The sequence below is a fragment of the Protopterus annectens genome, chromosome 1.part1 (genome assembly GCF_019279795.1).
Source record: "Protopterus annectens isolate FY-2018-M chromosome 1.part1, PAN1.0, whole genome shotgun sequence".
Classification (NCBI taxonomy): domain Eukaryota; kingdom Metazoa; phylum Chordata; order Ceratodontiformes; family Protopteridae; genus Protopterus; species Protopterus annectens.
In genome coordinates, this window is record NC_056726.1 from 754,345,473 (window position 1) to 754,359,832 (window position 14,360).

At 40.8% G+C, this 14,360-nt stretch overlaps 1 protein-coding gene across 1 annotated transcript in view; it reads right to left on the reverse strand.

Annotated features, from left to right (window-relative positions):
• DNAI1 (dynein axonemal intermediate chain 1) overlaps nucleotides 1-14,360 on the reverse strand; it is a 2,249,827-nt gene that overhangs the window by 1,297,690 nt on the left and 937,777 nt on the right. Inside the window, exon 6 of the mRNA XM_044077834.1 lies at nucleotides 7,281-7,357. Coding sequence (XP_043933769.1) covers nucleotides 7,281-7,357 — 77 coding nt within the window. The remainder of the gene's footprint in view (nucleotides 1-7,280; nucleotides 7,358-14,360) is intronic.

Consider the following 14,360-nt stretch of genomic DNA (forward strand, 5'->3'; position numbering starts at 1 on the left):
CTACTCAGATGGAACGTTATGGTGAGTACATAACTTCTAAATCTGAAGTAGGATATTCATTTGTCTGCAACCTGTGGGACAGAGTCCCCAGCTACCTGAATCTTGGGCGGCCATCATGGAAGGATATTCGAGCACCTGAGCCAAAGGATGCTCTACCCCTAGATGCAAGATCCAACTTATAGTGGGAAATAAACGTATGAGATGAAGCCCACGTGGCTGCTGCACAAATATCATCTAGAGGAATCCTAGCCTTGAAGGCTGCCGAGGTAGATACTGACCGGGTTGAATGGGCATGAACACCCTCCGGTGCGGGCCTTCCTGAAGCTTGATAAGCCAATAAAATGCACTGTGAAATCCAGCGGGACAGAGAAACTTTAGAGATTGGCTTGCCCAAATTGAATTTTGCAAAGGAAATAAACAGCTGGTCGGATTGCCTATGACCAGCTGTCCTGTTCAGATAAAATCTAAGTTGCCTGTGAACATCTAGTGAATGTAGCTTATATTCACCTTTGTTTTCATATTTAGGGAAGAAAACAGGGAGGTTAATGGATTGATTGATGTTTGCTTCAGAAGCGATTTTAGGAAGAAAAGACGGGTTGGTCCTGAGGGAGACACGGTCCGGATGAAATACCAAGTAAGGAGGTTTAGCTGATAAAGCTTGAAGTTCAGAAACTCTCTTGGCTGATGTAATGGCTACCAAAAAGGCTGTCTTGTAGGACAAGAATTTGAGATCCACCGTAGCCGCTGGCTCGAAAGGAGGAGCGGTCAAGGCCTGTAAGACCAAAGAAAGGTCCCAAGGAGGAACTGCTTGTTTTATAGGGGGCCTGAGAAGAAAAGTACCTTTAAGAAATATCTTACACAATTTGGCTGACATAAGAGGATTAGAGTCATGGCCAATGTGATAGTGAGAAATTGCAGCCAGTTGAACTTTGACTGTGGAACTGCTGGCACCATCGTTAAAGAGAGTGGTTAGAAAGTCAAGCACTAAAGGGAGAGGAACCGTGAAGGGATTCAGGCCTTGCCGCTCCCCACACAGAGAAACGTTTCCATTTGCTTCGTAAACCTTTCTAGTGGATGGTTTATGAGCCGCCACCAAAATAGCCTTTACAGGTGAAGAAATACCGAGTCCTTATCAAGAGTGGAACTGGAGCAGCCAAGCGGTCAGCTTCAGGTTGTCCAGGTTCGGAGGAGGAATGCAGGATGGATGGGATATCAGATCCGGGATGGGATCTAGAATCCAAGGAGGATTCACCGAGTGAGACCTTAGGAAGGGGAACCAGATCTGTCGAGGCCAGAATGGAGCAATGAGAATCATTCTGCAACCCACCCGAGAGGCTTTCTGAAGAACTTGCAGCATCAGAGGCAAGGGTGGATAGGCATACAGAAGACCGGGTGGCCAAGCATGCACCAGAGCGTCTCTTGGGGTACCTCCGGGAGGAGGTATTAGAGCGAAAAGACTGTCGCACTTGGTTGTTGAGGGAGAAGCAAAAGATCGCATGAAGGGGTTCCCCACCGTGCGAATATGCGTTCGCTACTTGACAATTGAGAGACCACTCGTAAGGGGTCAGAATGGTGCGACTGAGCTTGTCCGCTAGGATGTTGGACCGACCGAATGTGCGTTGCTATTAGAAAGCGATTGGTGGAGATTGCCCATTCCCAAACTCTCATGGCCTCTCGACAAAGAGGGTAAGACCTTGTTCCCCCTTGCTTGTTGATGTACCAGACAACAGACATGTTGTCCGATTGAATCGCAATTGTTCCCAAGGGAAGAAAGTCCTGAAGTGCTAGCAACGCTAAGAGCACTGCTCTCATCTCTAGAACATTGATATGCAGTAAGGTCTCTGAATCGCTCCACGTGCCTTGGACTGTCCGCCATAAAGTGCCCCCCACCCGAGGCGGGAGGCGTCCGTGGTCAACGTGGCGAGAGGGGGAGAAGCACAAAATGGGCGGCCTTTGTGGAGATCCGGGCAGTGGAGCCACCACAAGAGGGACCGCTTGCAAGCCTTGCTGATCGCTATGGGATGATGCATGGGGAGAGCAAGGTATGACCACTGTACTAAGAGCGTCCACTGTAGAATGCGCATATTGAGCCTGGCAAGAGGAAGAAGTGCTATAGCCGAAGCCATGGACCCTAGAGCCCTCAGGACCAACTCCGCTGGAACAGAACTTGAATGGAGAATGGCCCGCACCTGGAGCTGCAGATTTAGAACTCTGTCCGCAGTGAGGAAGGCTCGTAAACTCCTTGTGTCTAGCCTGGCCCCTATAAAATCTAAGAGCTGTGTGGGCGCCAGGTTGGACTTTTTTGAATTTATTGTGATGCCCAGAAAGGGAGCAAGATGGAGAAAGGAGTCTCGCGCCAAGAGAAGTAGATGCCTTGTTGGGGCGGTAAGAAGCCAGTCGTCCAGGTAGGGAAAGACCTGCACCCCCTGAAGCCTCAGGTGGGCCGCTACCACTGCTAGTACTTTGGTGAACACCCTGCGGGCTGTGGTGAGACCAAAGGGAAGGACCCGGAACTGGTAGTGACTGGCTCCCAGCCGGAAGCGGAGAAACCTCCTGGAGCGCCTGTCCATCAGAATGTGGTAGTACGCGTCCTTGAGATCTATCGAGCACATCCAGTGATTTTCTCCCAGAAGGGGGAGAATAGATTGCAGAGTGACCATTCGGAATTTTTCTTTGGGAACTGCCAGATTCAAGAGAGAGAGGTCTAGGATTGGTCTTAGTTCCCCCGTCTTTTTTGGCACTAAAAAGAATCTGGAGTAGAACCCTGATCCGATCTGGTCTGGGGGAACGGGCTGGATGGCTCTTTTCTTTAGCAGATGGCCAATTTCTGCCAAAGCGGCCTCCCGTTGACCGGGTGGGACGTCTGGGAGGGACTTCAACTTTGGAAGGTGAAGGAAAGGAATGCGATATCCCCTGGATATGATTTGGAGAACCCAGCGGTCCGATGTTATGGACTCCCATGCTGCTAGGTGCCCCGAAAAACGTCCCCCGACTGCCTCCAGAGTAGAGCAGTCGGGCAACCTCAGGGTTGCTGCGGGCCGTTCAGAGAAAGGTTCCCTGGACCCGAAGTTTCTGGGAGCCCCTCTGCCTCTAGGGCGGCGTCCTCCCTGTCCTCCTCTGCCACGGAAGGACTGGTTGTCCGGAGCAGGCTGGGACTGCTGCGACTTCCGGAACCACATCTTCTTCTGACCCTTTTGGTTCCTAGAATAGGGCCTCTGGGGTGCAGAGAAGCGGATTCGACGGCAGACAGCGTCTTCCCGTCCTTTTCGCTCTGGGTCAACGTCTCGCGAACGGTCTTGCCAAACAGAGCAGAACCATCAAAGGGGGCGTTCGCAAACGACGCCTTGAAGGGCTCAGAAAAATCGCAGTGACGGAGCCAGGCCTGACGTCTAGTGACCAGTCCTGTCCCCGCAGCTCTAGCGGCGCCCTCCGTTGCATGGGAGAGTAGCCGCATAGAAGTATTTGTAACTGACCGAAGAGTGGCCATACGGGTGGAGTGCAGAACTCTGTCCTCCTCCAAAATGGACTCAGGGGGGGATGCAGCGTATTCCTTAATAAGATCTCGCTGCATCCGAATAACATGTGCCAAATAGTTCAGCGCCCTTACTGAGAAGGTCGCCGAACTGAACATCCGCTTCCCCAAGCGGTCCATCATCCGAGACTCCTTGCTCGGTGGGTGGACTGAGGGACTCTCCTGAGCCAGTTCCCTCTTTGTGGCCGCCGTCAACATGGCATCTACCGGAGGCCCCTTACTCCAATGGGTCCGGTCGGATGGCGGACTAAGGATCCTATCCGGTCTTTTGGGAATTGGCTCCACGGTGTCCGGTTCCTTCCACGCCCTGGTGGTAATAAGGTCCACCAGGGGGTCGGCAGGGGGGGACACCCAAGAGGTAGACGGGCCCGTTTCAAATGCCTCCAAGAACACGGACTCGTCCGAGGAAGACTTGGGGCAGACCACCCCCTTATACGGAGTATTTCCATGATGTCTCCAAAGGAGACATCCTCGGGGTGACCGTGGGGAGCCTTCCCTTCCTCCAAGTCCGTGTCTTCAGTGAGAGACTCGGGAGTCAATGTGCCTCCTTTTGCGTATGCTTGCGAGGACCTCCTCTGGGGGCTGTCAGAGGAGTCCTCGCAGCAGCAATTTGCTCCATAGGAGCAACTTGGGGCACAGAAACGGGCTGTCCCAGGGGCCGGATGGTGGAAGCCTGGCCCAGTGCAGAGGGAGCGGGACGGAGCCGAAACAAGTGCCGGGGTCCGGAGACCCTCAACAGAGCCCTCTCCACTACATCAAAAGCCGAAGGAGCCGACCTCGACCAAAGGATCCGACAATCGGCTCCCCTCGGATCCGAAGAGTGGATCGGAGCCGGCGCCAAGCACTCGGATCCGGCGACAGTGCGCTCCGACACAGACGGCGCCGAAGGAGCACTGATCCCCGGATCCGGCTCGGATCCAGGCTCGAGAGGTCGGATCCGACGCACTCGAGGCAGGGTCGGATCCGGTACCAAGTACTATCGGCTCCGACCCACCCCGCCCGGCTGCTCGGCTCCAGCTGCTCGAACCCGGATAGCGGGTCGGAGAAGGAGCAATAGGCTTAAAAGGGTGTTGAGCTCCCCGAGGGGAGGCAAGAGCACTCCCATCTGCATCTGGGCCTGGATGAACCTTCTCATCATCCGGTCCAGATCAGCATCAGAAAGGCTATGGGTAGATCTCGAAGAGGCTACCGAGGTAGGCCTGGAGTGCCTCCTCGATAGCCTCGACGGAGATCGGGTCTCCTCCTCCTCAGGACCCGGTGAAAAGCACACAGGGGACCGGAGCCGAGAAGGAGGAGACCGAACCGACAACGGAGCCGGGGGAGAAGCCCGCTTGGCTGGCGGGGCCGAAACAGAGGTCTCGGCCCGCCGCTTGTGGTGCTTCTCCCTCCGGTCCTTTTTAGCAGCATCCCTCTCCTCTCCAGAAGCGGGAGGTTGAGTCCCAGGAGCAGGAGGGGTTGCCACAGGGGGAACAACTGTAGCCACAGTAGTCCCCGAAGGAGCGGAGGCCGGAGCCGAGTCTGGCGGTAAAAGACCCGCCAAGACCAGCTTGGACCTCCGCTCCCTCAGTGCCCTGGGGTTGAACCCTGCACAAATGGAACAACCAGATGTGAGGTGTTCAACCCCGAGACACTTAACACACCGAGTGTGGCCATCAGCCGGTGAGAGCTTATGGCCACACTCGGAGCATTTCGAAAAAATAGATTTAGGCTGGTCAGCCATAATCTATAAATCACTAAAAGCTACTGAAAGTAACTTAAACAAAAAGACACACAGGCCTACACACACACTCTACGCAACAGCGAGGGGAGGGAATAAAAATTACTTAATTTAACTCAAAAGAAACTCAAAATACACTTTTAAGAAAGGGAAACCTAAACTTTCACACAGAGACACTCAAAAAAATCAAAAATTCTCTGATTTTAACAAGTAACAAAATCCACTTAGCTGAGAGCTATGTACCCAAATCCAGTCACCAGCGCGGCAAACGAGATCTGAGGTCATGAGGGTAGAGCAGGGCATTATGGGTGAGGGGAGGAGCTGAGAGCTTGGATCCATAGCTGGAAAACCATGCCGGTTCGGATCCGATATCGGATCCATAACCCACAGGTTGCAGACAAATGAATATCCTACTTCAGATGTAAAATTAAATTTTAAAACACTAAAAGTATAATTAAATAATAGGGAAACCTACACTTCCACACAACTTTCACACAAAACTTCAAAAATTAGCACTTTAAAACTAATAAAACTGCACTTAGCTGAAGAGCTTTAGGAACACAATCTGGTCACCAGCGCGACAAACGAGATCTGGGGTCATGAGGGTAGAGCAGGGCATTATGGGTGAGGGGAGGAGCTGAGAGCTTGGATCCATAGCTGGTAAACCATGCCGGTTCGGATCCGATATCGGATCCATAACCCACAGGTTGCAGACAAATGAATCTCCTACTTCAGATACATTGTTATACAGCAAACTTTGGGATTGTTCTTAATATTAAGTAAACTGAAAAAATGGTTATGGGAAAAAGAGTAAGGGGAATATGTTTCAAACAGTGTAAATATCACCTATTTATTTTTCTTGTAATATTTGTGCCTATGATGAAATTGAAATAGTCTTTTGTTTTTTGTTTAAATAAAGCAACCCTACTCTTTTCGATAGGTGCCCTTGGATCTTTTACATACCACTGAGCTACCATCAACTCAACAGACTGTACCACAGTTTAATGTCTCATCTGAAGGATGACACACTCAGAAGGGAAACATCCCTAGTGTTGCACTACAGTGTCAGCAATTCAGTCAACTGAAAGGGAGTATTACCCACGTCTTTCTGGTTTTCTCGCACCAAAGCTGCTTCACTGACACTGCGATAAGTACGTAACACAAGACTAATTTCACAGAGACATTCTGCTGTGGCTGGATGCTTTGAACAGAGATTGAAATAGACTTTTTTGTCTTTGGTCCATGGTCTATATCACAAAAAGAAAACAGAGTATTTGTACTGTTTTAGTTTCGAATGAACATTTTTTTTCTAAACAGCAATTAGTGATCCATTATTCTTTTCATAATAACAACCATCGACAAACTATGGAGAAACCTCAGGACATTACAAGTGGTCTTCTCAAAAGACTAGAATACTGTGCATTTTAGATGTCAGCTATTGCTATAACATATAGGTAAACTACTTATGCTCATGCAAGTGTCTAGGAAGGTATTGTTTGTATTTTTCTTTCCTTTACTGTAATGTGTAAATTTCAGTTTTCAATATGGTTGTTAGGCTGTTGTTCAGAAGCATTTCTAGTGAAGCAGAAGTGAATAGAGATAATTTATTCAATACTACCAAAATAGCTGTTTCCCCAAGTCAGGCAGAAACTAACTGTCACAATTAGATATTTCTTTATTCAAGTCGTATTAACCTCAGAGTTAACTGGTTAGCAGGGGTGTGGAAAGTAAAGCTCCCTACAAGAGAAGCAGTGGGTTATTCCTTTGTATAAAACAATATTTTTTGCATTTTCCTTAAAGAAAAGCTGTTAATGAGTGGCATAAGTTTTGTACTGGCTGCATTAATGAGCCGCATTTCAATACCACAGAAACATTATTCAGAAGAATGTATTGACTTACTGTACGCATTATTGAATACTTCATCAGCTTTGTTTATTTTTCTGTATTAAAAATATGTCATGTATAATGAAGAAAGACGCCATGACAAATCATGACCTTCTACACAAAGGTTAATTATGTTGGAGTAATTACCACAGCTTCAGGCTTATTTTCTTTTTCAATTTCAGCTTTCTCGGTTATGTCTGCTGTAGTAGGTTCACTGACGATTTCTGCACAACAAGAATGACAACATATAACACACTTATAAAGCATATTATGGACACAATCAATAATATGATGCTGTATTTATTTATTTATTTATTTATAAAAATACTTTGAAAAACACTTTGAAGTTAACAGAAATATGCACACTACAAACGTTGCAGCACTGTGGTCAAAGTGCAGGCTTCTAGATTCACGAACAGCAAAGGCATAGCATTGGAATTCAACAGATCTTTCAGACAAATCAATGTTAAAACTAAGTCATAAACAGGAAAAATCTCTTCAACAGATTCTCTCTTTCTCTCTCTCTCTTCAGGTCATTAGCAACTGCAGGTACTCATTACTAAGACATAATTCTGCAACACTACTATATAGAATCATCCACAATAATATCATCCTATTTTACCTACCTGTGCAATTCTAGAGGATTTCGTGGTTCTTAGCACACTGCTGACAAATATCCAAAAGCATGAGTTTCTAATGGAGCCAAAATGAGCAACAGAAATCTGGCAGAAGGATCATTGTCAACTTTCCATTGTGGGTGGTCAGGTTAAAGAAGTATGTAAATGTACAGCTTGTTTGCATTTTAAAATTTATTCTTTTTACTTTGTAATTTATTAGTGAGGGTGCTTCAACAGGTAGCATATTTGCCTTTAATGCTGAAAGACCAGAAGGCTGTGGATTCCATTCCCATGTGCTTATATTCCTTTTTTCACTACTCCTGCTGCTGCTGCTGTGGTGTAGCATAAGGGGTGCAGTACTCCTGAGTTTCTCATTGGATAATGTCGCTTTCGTGTTAGGACATGAATAAATGAATCTCCATGGGTTATGTACAAGCAGCTTTATTATATACAAACACATTACTATCGTTGAATATAGACTGTAATTTAAATAACTTATATACAATTAATGACTATGATCATGCATGCTTACTCCCTAGCTGATCTTTCAAAATGGCACTAAGGTTGTGCATGTGCGCAGATTATATATGTGCACGTACAGCCTCGCATGCTTCTTAAAGATACAAGCACACACACTTTACACTCTGATCTACATCCTCCCTCTTTTAGAAATAGACCATACAATTGCTATGAGACTGGCATGCAGAAATCACAGATAATCTATAAACATGCATTATACAACGTTAAACATATAGGTATGTACAATCAAGTCCACATTGCTGCGTATTTCACACATGGTTTAGACACTTGTCCATATCGTCTGACATAAAATTGGGAATTACATTTAGCAACTGGGACAGTTTCTGCAAAATGGTTGACCTGTGGAATGTTCTAATCATTTTCAGGAACAGAATCAGACTTTTGAACACATTTTGGTCTGGAAACAGTGTCTGACTCATTCTTCGATTTAGAGTTTGCATCACAGATACAATGTTGTGACTACAATGACGATGATGGTTCTGGTACAGGAAGAAAAGGTTTGCGATTCCTCCTATACACCACTACTTCAGAATTTACTAAATAAAATCTTGACTCTGCACAGATGCCTGTAATCTGCCCTATTCGTTCAAAACTTTTCATTGTCTGGATTTGTATTGTCTCTCCTTCCCTCAGTGGACGAAGTAATCTGCTCGATCGGTCATAACTAGATTTCTGGCAATTACGGTTCTTAAACAATTGAGCTTAGATGGTTTTATTATTCTTGGGTTTAGGCTGTAACAGACGTGAGGAAATAGGTAGCATAGTTCTAGTTTGTCTGGAAAATAGTCTTTGAGCAGGGGAGCCAAGCATATCATCACAGGGTATATTTCTGAGATTAAGTAAGTTCAAGAATACATCAGTATTGTCACACTTTGACCTTTCAAGTAACTGCTTTGCACTCTGTACTGCTAGTTCAACTAGACCATTGGACTGATATGTACAAAGTTGCATTCTTTTGCAAATTTCTGAAACAACTGGCTAATAACTTGAGTATCATTATCAGAAAAAAGTTTGTGTGGACTACCATGAACTGAGAAATGATGTTTCAACTTAGTAATAACAGTAGTTGAGGATAAGTTTGGTAGTAGATCAATCTGAAACCAATCTGAATAAGAGTCTACCAAACTAAGTAGTGCTGATTGTTCCATTCAAAGATATCAGTTGCTACAGTAGACCAAGGTAGTTCAGGAATTGGATTTAGCTGAAGCGGTTCTCTTTGCAAATACGGTCTAGTACTATTGCATGCTGAACAAGAAGAAAGAACTCTATCAATGTCTTTTGATAATATAGGCCAAAATACTAATTCTCTTGCTCTTTTCTTTGTGGATGTGGATTCTGGGTGACTACAATGAAACATTTGAATATACTCGTGTTGTAAGGAAGCAGGAACAACAATTTTAGGACCTTTGAAAATAATGCCATCTTCCATCAGCAATTCATCTCTGTAAGGAAAATACACTTGCACCTCAGGTGATACATTAGACTGCTTTGACAGCCACCCAACTTTAATATAATGATTGCGTTTCTGTGAAATTGGATCCATCTGAGTGTGATCTATTAACTCTTTAAGTCTAGTGGTAGAAAAATTATGTAATGACATCACATCAAAGTCACAAGTTTCCGTTGTGTTTCTAGGAGATCTGGACAGAGTATCAGCCAGGTAAAGCAACTTGCCTTTAGTGCAGACCAATTTGAAATTGTACTTTTGCAATTTGAGCATCATTCTTTGCAATCTCGCTAGAGCAGAGTGCATAGGCATCTTCAGAATAGTAACTAGAGGGTGATGATCAGTTTCAATCTGAATAGCTTGAACATAAATGTAATTATGAAACTTGGAGCATCCAGATACTAGTGCCAAAAGCTCTTTGTCAATTTGAGCATATTGCATCTCAGTTTGGATTAGTGTTCTAGATGCATAGGCTACTGGTCTGCCCTCTTGAAGTATGACTGTGCTTAGGCCAAATTTTGAAGCATCACAGGAAAGAGTAACTGGTTAGTTCACATCATAGTATCTTAACGTAGGTGGGGTGGTAATTTTCTACTTAAGGTCTTCAAATGCCTTCTGATGATGTTCCAACCAGGACCATGCAACATTTTTGAGTGTTAACTCTCTTAAAGATGCTGTTGATTCACTGAAGTCTGGTATAAATTTACCTAAATAATTAACCATGCCCAGAAAATGCTGTAAACTCTATATATTGTCTGGTGCTGACATCTCTAGAATAGCTGTTTGCTTGGTACATAACTTCTGAAAGTCTAAATTTGCACTTCAGAGGACTGAGCTTTAAGTTTACTTCATGTACTCTGTCTAGAACTTTTTTGAGGTTTCTGTCATGCTCTGCTTCACCACTGCCTCCCACTAACAGATCGTCTACTATTATGGCACAAGAATAACCTGAAAAAATTTGTTCCATTGCACTCTGAAAAACTTCACTTGCAGTATTTATTCCAAATGACATCCTTAGGAATCTATATCTGCCAAACGGAGTACCAAAAGTGGTATTTGCAATCTAGCATCACTTGCCAAAATGAACTCTTTGCATACAAAACAGAAAATACAGTTACATTCAGTATTAGAACTGCAAGTTCTTCAACTGTGCTCATTGGATGATATTGTTTTTTTAATGCTTTGTTCAAGTCTCTTGGGTCAATGCATATCCTTTTTTTTTCCAAATAATTTTTTATTTTTCAAATAACATAATGTTTAACAATACAATCATCAATAAACAAGTATTATAAACCTTTATATACATTATGTACAATTGACCTAAACAAAGGAGGAAAAAAATAATAAAATATATGAAATTAGTAACAAAAAAATTATAATATTCAATTACTAAAGTATAAATTTACACACTTATTATTTAGCGTTCATTTTTAATGTCTCAATAAGAGTTGAAATTTTTTCCCCAAGGATTGTTTGTCCATGTTTTAGGTGAAATTCTCGATTCCTTCACCTTGATTTCTAATGTCACTGTTTCTTCCATCAATCTTACTTATATTGCCTAGCCTCTCAGTGGAATATATGGATTCTAATACTAAAAACTTAAACTTGGGCAATAGAAGTAATTATACAGAGAAAGAGGAAGGGAAGTGGATAGTTAGGCTTCAAGTGACAGAGTCTCATTGAAACCATTTTTGTTAGATCGAGCACAGAAACATTAAGTTTAAGTGAGATAGGTATTGTTGCTTATGAGCATTTGTAAAGTGTATATAGATGTTTTATTGTCTTCCTTATTATATAATATGTTTATTTAAAAATGGAATGTCTTAGTTTACTAAACGTTTTCTTGATTATATTATTCCTTGTATGCACTGTGTGTGCTTTTTTAAGAGCTGGAGAATCAGCATATATAAGATATAGCCAAGATATATATATATATATATATATTAAGGTTTTTAACATATATTTTTAAATATATATATATATATATATATATATATATATATATATATATATATTCAACATATTCTTTATATATTTTTTAATATTTTGTACTATTACTGAGTTCTTGTATGTAGAAGCTCAATACAAGTGTTTTGCCCCCCACCCCCTGTTTTATACACATTCCATACACATGCACACACATATAGCTATATTTTTATCTTTCACTATTAAATGTTTTTTTATATATGTGCATATAGTATAGAACATATTGTAATTGTGACTTTAAGAGCTTTTATCATGTGCTTTCTATTAGGCATTTAATTGGTTTTCACTACAAGTGATACCATATTTAAATGGAGCTGAAGTACTTTAGTATTGTTTTAAGTCTGAAGAAGCGTCCTTAGAGAAGCGAAAGCGCTTACTTTATGGAATAAAGAATATATTTTTTACTCAGTGGTTTGCATCGATTGTTGTGGAGTACCTGCCATTCTTCTACATTTGATTTTTTTAATTCTACTAACTAATATTGACATGAAGATTTTATAATCATTGTTAAGTAAAGATATTGGCCTATAAGATTTACACTGTAAAGGGTATTTGTTTTCTTTTATAATGGGTGTAATTAAGGAGTATCTCCATGAAATTGGAGTTGTGTTTTGTGTTAGAATTTCATTCAAAGTTTTGTGAAACAATGATATTACTGAAGATGGAAATATCTTATACAATTCATTAATTATTCCATCAATTCCCAGTGTTTTATTACTTTTACTTTCCTTGATTTTTTGAGTAATTTCTTTTAGAGATATTTGTTTTTGAACATCTAACTTTAACTTTTCTTGTATCACCTTTACTAATTTCAGGTCTAAGTTTGATGCATTAGTTATATGTGAAGTATCATTATAATAGTCAGGGAAATAATGTTTAAATGTATCTAGTATATCATTTATATTCAAAACCTTTTTATTTTTTCCATCCTTCATGTATAATACTTGTAATATTATTTTCAATCAAATTTTTTTAATCTTATTGCTAAATTATGCATATATTTGGGTGACACTGCATAGGAACTAAGTTTTAACCTTTCTACAGCTATATTAGTTTTGTGAGTTAGGATTTCATTATATCTTTTAAGTCTTCCAATGCTTTTTATGATTATTTTGTGTGTAAGTAGATGAATTAATAGTGAGATCTGTAATTTGTTTGTGTATTTTACATAATTCTGATTCCCACTCTTTTAGCTTGTTTTTATACCATGAAAGAGTTTTTCCATTTAGATAGGCTTTCAAGGTATCCCAAAGATTAATTACATTTATTTCAGTAGTGTAGTTTATATAAAAAAAGAAATGTACTTTTGAATCTAACCAAGGTTTAAATTGTTTTAATTTTGTAATGTAAGCTGTAATTCTTGACATAAAAATTAATTTCTTATAAGCTGTATGTATTTTGAGAATTAATGGATTATTGTCTGAAAAGGGACAAGGGATTATGGAAAATTTTATTATTTTTGAATTTAGCTCTTGAGATATGAAGATTTTATCAATTCTTGTATGTGGCCCAAATCTGTGGTCTTGGTGTGAAAATAATAATGAATTGTTTGCCTTATAACTAAATGTATCAATTAAATTTAAACTTTCTTCCCATTTCTTAAGTAGCTTCCCTAGAGAACTTACACATAAATTTCTTTTGCTTGTGGTCTCTGATTTATCCAATATACAATTAAAGTCACCTCCCAAAATCAAATTTCCTTTATATACTCTAGGTATTAGATCTATGTGTTTTCTTATTGTCCCAACCCCAATACCTGGAAACCAATACATATTTACCAATGTCCAGAGTATATTGTTATATTTTACTATTACTATGGCTACGAGTCCTTCTTTATCTTCATATTTGTAAATGATCTGAGGCATAGTGATTTTTTTTCCATTAAATTAAAGTTCCCCTGGTCTTTTTCTTATATGAAGAGTGAGATAAGATCAGATAATCATTAGGATTCCAGCTAAAGGTATAATTTGTTTTGAAGCGAGTCTCTTGAAGAAATACTACTTGTACTTTATTTAATTTCAGACATCTTAATAAACTAGATCTTTTCCTTGGATTGTTTAAACCGTTAGTGTTTAAGGATAAAATAGTCAAGTCCATTCTCAGGATTTAACTTTACATCATATTTGTTTTGTATTATATTTTTTAATACCATACCAAATGTAAAATGTGCAACTACTGTGTTAATAATTCTCATTGTAGTCAATATTTTAATTTTGGTCAAATAACGTAAAATAGAGTTTAGTTAAGGCCAATAAAAAAAGAAAAAAGAAAAATGTCAAAATTTCTTGTATAACAACAAGTATATAAATACTTTTGTAAACCCTCTAATGTACATGAAGTGAAATACACTTCCAATCTGCTAGATGAAAAGAAATCTAACAGATTGCCTACCATAACGTCTCTCATGAAAAAAGAAAGAAAAAAATCTAATGCCTTTCGAACCTCAGTACACCTTTTCTCTTATCTTGGAGATTTAACAATATTAGTTATTATTTTCCCTATATAACTATTAATAATGAATTAATATAATGTATGGAAGTGAGTATTGATTTGGTAATACAATTTAATTTTAGATTAGATTAGACTTCTTTTTCAGAATATAATCATCCTATCATGCACTACTTAAACATTCATAAA